The sequence below is a fragment of the Rhinichthys klamathensis genome, unplaced genomic scaffold (genome assembly GCF_029890125.1).
Source record: "Rhinichthys klamathensis goyatoka isolate OS25496 unplaced genomic scaffold, OSU_Roscu_1.1 h1tg000289l_1, whole genome shotgun sequence".
In the NCBI taxonomy this organism is placed as follows: Eukaryota; Metazoa; Chordata; class Actinopteri; order Cypriniformes; family Leuciscidae; genus Rhinichthys; species Rhinichthys klamathensis.
The window spans coordinates 2,255,488-2,262,950 of NW_026606808.1; the positions used below are offsets into that span (position 1 = coordinate 2,255,488).

The following is a 7,463-nucleotide window of genomic DNA, read 5'->3' on the forward strand; positions in this document are numbered from 1 at the left end:
CCGTGTTATGCAGCACGTTTGAGCTTGAGCAAGAACCGATGAGGTTCATTCCCGTCCCAGATAGCACTAGTCTATTTGATGTTATATTTACATCTGGAAGACGTATTTTTAAGAGTGTTTGCTCATCTGCAAGACGTCTATAGGACGTTTCCTATCAGATGTCAAATAGACATTTAGAAGATGTCAGTTTAACATGCATTCTAAATCATTACATCTTAAAGACATCTTATAAACGTCTATTTGACATCTGACAGGAAACGTCCTATAGACGTCTTGCAGATGAGCAAACACTCTTAAAAATACGTCTTCCAGATGTAAATATAACATCAAATAGACTTGTGCTATCTGGGGTGTTATGCAGCACGTTTGAGCTTGAGCAAGAACCAATGAGGTTCATTCTCGTGTATTATGCAGCATGTTTGAGCTTTAGCAAGAGCGTCTAGGTTACTAATGTAACCCCCATTCCCTGAAGGAGGGACGGAGACGTTACGGCAGGTGACTGACAAATTTGGATGTCGCCTGAGAACCCAATCACCTTTGAGTGTAAACAAAACAAGCCAATGGACATTGGCGAGTGAGATTTGCATTGCATGGGGCGGTGAAAGCACAGGGCTTAACACAGAGAGAGTCAACCACTGCTGCAACCACTGGAAAGACGCGGGTTTCGTCGACAGGGAAGCCATGCCGTGGAATATTACACATGTGGGATCACCTGTAGTGGAATCACAACACATGGGCACCTAGTCTAGCACAGGGGCTGCCCTTCTGGGCATACACACAAGTACTAGACCTAGCGCCAGACACCTCTGCCGTGTCACTCAGCCCGCAGCTCTACAAATGTCTGACAGCAAGGCACTGTGTGCCAACACCCAGGAGGAGGCAACACTCCGAGTGGAGTGAGCTCTCACCCCAAGGGGGCACGGCCGGTCATGAGCCTGATATGTCAAGGCTAGGCATCCACAATCAAGTGAGCCAACCTCGCAGTGACATTTTTCGCACGTAGGGTGAGGTCCGTCGCTGTGCGTAGTTTCTGCATAAACTGTGTGCAACAGATCAAAACCATGCACCTCCGGGGAAGAAAGGCACTGGAGTGGGACGCTGCTGTTCAGCATGCCCCACCCCAAGATACCAATCATCCAGTCTTGAGCGTTTGGGACACGGTGGAGGATTTCACTCGAGCCTGACGCTCTCAGCAACGCAAGCAAGGATGCTTGAGCTTATGTTTATGTTCGCTGAACAATGTTCATATGTGAATAAAACCCTAAATTCAATCGGTTCATCGGTTCAAATTATCTTTATTTGTGTTTTGAAGATGAACGAAAGTCTTGCGGGTTTGGTACGATGTGAGGGTGAGTAAATGATGACAGAATTTTCCTTTTTGGGTACACTATCCTAAGGGCTGGTTTCACAGGCAGGGCTTAGATTAAGCAAGGGTTAGATCTTAAACCAGTCCATTTAAGTAGCTCTTTTAAAGGTGCCTTAAAAAAACATTAGTGTGCATCTTTAGATAAAACAGTGGCACTAACATAAAACAGCTCAAACAGTCTTAAGCCTTGTCTGTGAGTCTGGGTATAAAAGTGATAAAGTTGAGTTTTAAAAAAATGGAAATATTTGTTACTTACAACTCTTCTTGTCGATAACCTAAAGGCTCTTTCACACTGTAGGTGGAACCCAATGAGATGCCAACAATAACAGCAGGTAGAACTAAACAGAAAAAGATTTATTGACATTTAATGATATTATATATTGGATATATTATTTCATATTTAGGGTTTAGTCTTTTGTTTGATTTTGCTGTTAATACCCAGGATGCAGGGGTGGGTGAAATAAGAAAATACTATTTACCAATATTCTTAAAAATGTTGGTTGATAACATACACAAGTATACACCTTTCTTTCTTTCTTTCTTTTTTGGAAAAGTGATTAAAAATACTGAAAAACGTTTTAATTAAAATACAGTCATGTACACTGCAGTAAAGCTACTTGATCAAACTAAACAATTATTTGAAATACAGTTTTATAATATCTTCTCGCCAAGTCATTAGTGTTTTTTTTCCAAGGTTACTCTAGATAATGCTTAAAGGAGTAGTTCACTTTAAAATGAAAATTACCCCATGATTTACTCAACCTCAAGTCATCTTAGGTGTATATCTTTCATTCGAATGCAATCGGAATTAATAAATACCCTGACGCTTCCGAGCTTTATAATGGCAGTGGATTGCAACCATCAGTTTGAAGCTCAAAAAAGTGCATCCTAAGTTTCTTAAAGGCCTCTGAAGCAAAGCGATTACTTTGTGTAAGAAAAATATTCATATTTAACACGTTACAAAGTAAAATTCTAGCTTCCAGCCAAACGCAGTCTACTTGCGTCTGAAGCACAACTTACGCAACTTATGACGATGGAAGTAGCGTAGTGCGTCATGGCGTAGCGTAGATATCTGCAGTATGTCTCATTACTTCCATAAGTTCCGCTTTAGACTTAAATCGAATCCATATGTTCGTTTGGTTGGTAGCTTTTTTTGAGCTTCAAACTGATGGTTGCATTCCACTGCCATAATAAAAGCTTGGAAGCGTCAGGGTGCTTATTAATATAACTCTGATTGTATTCTGTAAGAAGAAAGTCATATACACTTAGAATGGCTTGAGGGTGAGAAAATCATGGGGTAATTTTCATTTTAAAGTGAACTACTCCTTTAATAATAACTGAGGTACTTTCCTCACCGTTAACGCTTCTTCATGCTGGTAAGAAAACGTCACAGTGAGAGGGTCAATTCCACACAATCATACAGTGCTTTAGATGATTAACGTTTAAAAACCTTAAAAGGATAGTTCACCCTAAAATGAACAAAAAAGTCTTAATTTACTCACCCTGGTGTTGTTCTAATGCCACATGCCCTTCTTTCTTCTTCGGACCATAAGGGGAGAATTAAAAAAAAAATCCTGCTTGCACTCATCTATATAATGGCAGTGAATAGCGACCAGCATCTAGCTTTTAAAAATATCCAAAACTATCACAGAATGATCCCACGCAATACGTGTCTTATATTCCATATACGTACTGGGGGTATATGATAGTGTTTGGTAAAACAAACAAAAGTTTTATGTATTTTTTAATGAAAATCCTGACCTGGCAGTTAGTCTTCCCTGCATGGCTGCACAATGTGTGCATTCTATTAGTGCCGCAGTTCACTCCATCTTGCCCAGAAAAATCACAAATGTTGTGAGAAATCAAGATTAACAAAAACACAACATGAAATGTCTAAAAATTCCCCCCAAAAAAGTATCTGTGTGCTTTTTTTAACCGAGTTAAATATCTCCAGGAAGACTCACAAACTCGCACGTCGCCCAGTAGTGCGCAGAAGAGCAATGGCCAAGGTCAGGATTTTCTATAAATAATACATTAAGTTTCTTTTTTTTTTTTTTTTTTTTTAAACCCTATAGTATACTCTCAGAATACTTGGGATATAGGGCATAAGTCGCATGGGATCATTCTGTGATACTTTTGCATATTTTTTTTAAAAGCTTGATGCTGGTTGCTATTCACTGCCATTGTATGGACGAGCACGAGCAGGACATTTTGTTTTTAATTCTCCTTTTGTGATCCCAAAAAGAATGAAGGGCATCAGCATTGGAACAACAGTTGATACATTTACGCATATATCGTTTTAACCCATACTGTAAACCAAGACGTTAGTCATAAACTATACAATACATTAGTGTTTTGTTCAAGTCCCCTACCCCATCCAATAGCCAGGGAGACCTTTGGAAACCATGGAGGTGTTCCAGACACTCCGTTTTTGAAGAGGAGGAACACATTAAGGCCGTACAGAGTGTTCCAAGTGAACGTGGCCAACAGGAAGTACTGAAGCAGAGCTGTAAATGCTGTACAGGGACCCTTATCTGGGTACTTGTGATGGTCTGACTCGGGAACTATGTTCTGACCAGACAACTTTGCCACACTCAGATGTTGGACAGGGTTGTTTATGCCGAAGATGAAGAGAAGGTAGAAAACCGCCATGCTCATGCAGATGTTCACAACTAGCAGAGTAGGACTGCCTCCTCTTGACTTCCTGCGGCAAAATGTATGAATATAAGCTATAAAAAGTTTCACCTCTCAAATAGCTGTGGCTATGCTTAACAGTGTAAACTATAAGCCTTTACCTGGTTATGATTTGGTACACAGCTGTGACAGACAGACCCAGTACAGACAGAGCGCAGCCGGTGATGCTGATCCAATGCAAGGCTTCAGAATACTGATAGTTGGTATCAAATGCCTGCAGAAAATGACACTAAAATTCTAGTTGCAATGGACTTTAATTCACAGCATCATAAACTTTACACTCTTAAAAATAAAGGTTCTTTATTGGCATCTTTGGTTCATTGGCATTCCATGGAACGTTTCCATGGTTACAAAAGGTTATATATAGTTGATAATGGTTCTTCTGATTATTAAAAAATGTTCTTTACACTTAGAAAAAAAATGGTTATTTTAAGAATTGTTCAGTTAAAGGTTATTTGGTGAAGCAAAAATGTATCTTCTACGGCATTGCTCTAAAAACCACCTTTATTTTTTAGAGTGACTGACCCATTTAAGTCAAATATCAATGATATTTACATCCTTTTACAAATATATCTTACCATCAGAATGGCAAAGTTTGCATTTTTAAAATCTTTCGGTTGACAGCTGCATACTACATGTCCTGAGGGTTTCAATATTTTGGAGCAGCCTTCTGGGCTCCAGTCATTTTTAGGGTAACTCCAAAACACACATGCAAAGTTGTTGAGGGATAGTGTGGAATCGACCTGAAAGTTCAACAATGTATTAATTCATGAACACCATACCTGTGCCGACCTTTGTCAATGTGTTTGATAACGAGGAACATGCTACATATGGAACATACCGATGGTATGACTGCAAACTCAATGTGATCAAATCCAATATTTTCTTGAAGGTTAGCAGATATTACTCTTCTCTTGGTATCCAGAGAAGGTTGAAAGCTTTTTGACTGAAAGAACTGATCACTATCATAGAGGACAAACCCAACATCTTTATCAAAATCTACAAAAATAAGGGACAAAGTTACTATAGTTAAAATAATACTTTCAACAGATAATTTCATGTGGAATAATCACAAAATACAAATTAGGGGGAAAGTAGACCTTTACTGAACATGACATTCATTTGAAAGTCAATGTTATCTTTGGAAATCTCAGCCTGTGTTGTATCCAGTTTTATTCTGTCAGGTAAAAAGGTATCACTCTGCCCTGAAGAAATGAAGATAAACATGACTGTTAGAAGCACGCTAACTGTCCAAACCCTTACAAAAATATTAATTTAATTCAAGTTCATTTTACTCAGTATACTTAAGTAAATTCTTAAAGTATATTTTTACTTTACGCATAAGTATACTAATATCAATATACTAGTAGTATAATTGTAAGTGTACTATTTCAAAACCACTTGGGACTGAATTGGCCCACTTTTCAGTGGATAAAAGTATATTTTTAAGTGTAACATTACTAAACTTAGTTTACAACTACATTTTTCATTTGTACTGCAACTATACTACAAGTATACTGATGGTTCCCTCTCTGAAGTTGTGTTGAAATACAGATACTAGGGGTCACTCTTGGGAGCCCCGAATACCTCTGATGTATTCAGAAAAGGCCAATGAAATTGGTGTGTGGAACCAGAGCAAACATGAGTGGTCTCTCTCAGCGTTTGCTCAGATAGGTGTAGGGAGTTCCCCTGGGTGCATCAGCAGCGTTCTGAAAGAGGCAATTTCCCTAATAAAAGAGTGAATTCCTCTAAAAGAGCTGCATGCCAGATCGCCTCTTTTTAAAGATGCCGTTACGTCTGTGTCCTTCTGGGTGCAGATGATTTCTCTCTCTCTCGGACGGCCACGAGTGCTGTTTTCACTGTATGGGCCGCGCTCATGATGAAATGGCATTCATGGATGGGTCATGCGCTCACTACGAGAGCATGCCCATGGGAACGTTGCGGCCGCAACTCTCGTACTTCTTCAAGAGGCCAAGAGTCTCCTGAGCTGCTCTCTGTCTTGATCCTTCTACCTCCAGGTACGAGGCTTTGGCGGCAGGTGCTCAGGACGATCTGGAAGTTACAATGGGAGAGCTTCTGCCGGGATAATCCAGGCCTCCTGTTCCTCAGCACACTCGCGTCCCCCGGTTAGGATGCTCATCCCCGGGTGAGTTTAATTTCTTAATCTGGGCTCATGAGGAAGATGAGTTATCAATCACAGAAGACGGTCTTATGGAGTGGATTCCTCTGCTCTGTTCCAAACACTCGTGGATGGTTGATTGGTTCCTGGGAGCCCCTCTGCCATGAGAGAATGGCCGTGAGAGAAAAGAGCAAGCTGATGCAGAGCATCTCATTTCTCCGTATGAAATATTCCACATTTTTGACCAGCAGTGGACATACATAAAAAAAGACTGCTTCATGACCATCATATTGCCTCATTTTATTTTAGATTTGACTCTTCCTCTTTTGCTGCATTCACACCATGTCGCAACATGTGGCGTTCTACTCAGAGCTGTCCTTGTACTCGTAATTATGCATCTCTATGGTAACACTATCAACGCCTAAATTAATCTGCAGTGGACTGGTGGTACAAGTTGGAGCCTTGTAGAACTGTAATTGCGAGTTCTACAAGGTCATGTACACTTTTTACAATTTGGAATCTTGACATTTTGACATGCTTTGAATCCACTTTTTTCTTGAGAGTTCTGTTGTATATTTAAGCTTCAAAATGAGCACAAACTCGCCTTTAAAAGAGGTTAATTGCACTTGTCGGATTGGAGTTTGCCCCTTCAGTGACTGCACCGCCATGTTCGGTTGCACCAGCAATGGATTTGACTTCTCACGCAGAGAGAGATTTTGTAAAGTCTTTGTTAGTCTAAACAAACACAATTAAAAAGTCAGACAGCAGGTCAAAAAGAAAGTGCTTACGAATTTGGTTGAGATAGTTCTGTATGTAAGTGTCAGTGCAGTAAGTGTGAATTGTTTTGTTACTCATTTATTGCAGCTTGGTCGACAGAAAAGTATATCCCATGACTTGCGCTCAGGAGCTGACTGACTGTGGCGACTGCTGACACTGCAATATCCTGAACAATGAAGAAAAAGAGTTTCTCAAAACAACTCTGGTTTGTATAAGCACTGATGAGCCAAAACATTATGACCGGTCACAGGTGAAGCAAATATCATTGATCATCTTCTAACAAGACCACATATTAAGGTCTGGGTAGATTAGATGGTAAGCAAACAATAACAATCCTTGTAATCAACATGTTGAATGCAGGAGAAATGGGCAGGAATAAAGATCTGATCGCATTTGATAAGCTCCAAATTGTTATGGCAAGGCATTTGGGTCAGAGTATCTCTGAAATGGCAAAGCTTGTGGGTTGCTCCGGGTCAGCAGTGGTGAGAATTTACCAACAGTGGTCCG

At 40.1% G+C, this 7,463-nt stretch overlaps 1 protein-coding gene across 1 annotated transcript; it reads right to left on the reverse strand.

Annotated features, from left to right (window-relative positions):
• Window positions 1–708: 708 nt before the first annotated feature.
• LOC130103481 (adhesion G-protein coupled receptor G7-like) lies at window positions 709–5,287 on the reverse strand. Its single transcript, XM_056269733.1, has 7 exons — window positions 5,161–5,287; window positions 4,902–5,059; window positions 4,639–4,803; window positions 4,162–4,274; window positions 3,739–4,070; window positions 1,623–1,704; window positions 709–712 (listed from the first exon to the last, which is right to left on the reverse strand). Exons 1-7 carry the CDS (start codon window positions 5,285–5,287, stop codon window positions 709–711), a joined length of 981 nt encoding a protein of 326 aa, XP_056125708.1.
• Window positions 5,288–7,463: the final 2,176 nt, after the last annotated feature.

What these genes read in the sequence shown, in the direction of transcription:
- LOC130103481 (XM_056269733.1), bottom strand. Translation starts at nt 5,287, where the DNA reads ATGTTTATCTTCATTTCTTCAGGGCAGAGTGATACCTTTTTACCTGAC. An exon ending in CAAACTTTGCCATTCTGATG is followed by an intron (nt 4,275 to 4,638) that starts GTAAGATATATT and finishes CATTTTCTGCAG; the next exon opens with GCATTTGATACCAACTATCA. An exon ending in GTGTACCAAATCATAACCAG is followed by an intron (nt 4,071 to 4,161) that starts GTAAAGGCTTAT and finishes ATTTTGCCGCAG; the next exon opens with GAAGTCAAGAGGAGGCAGTC.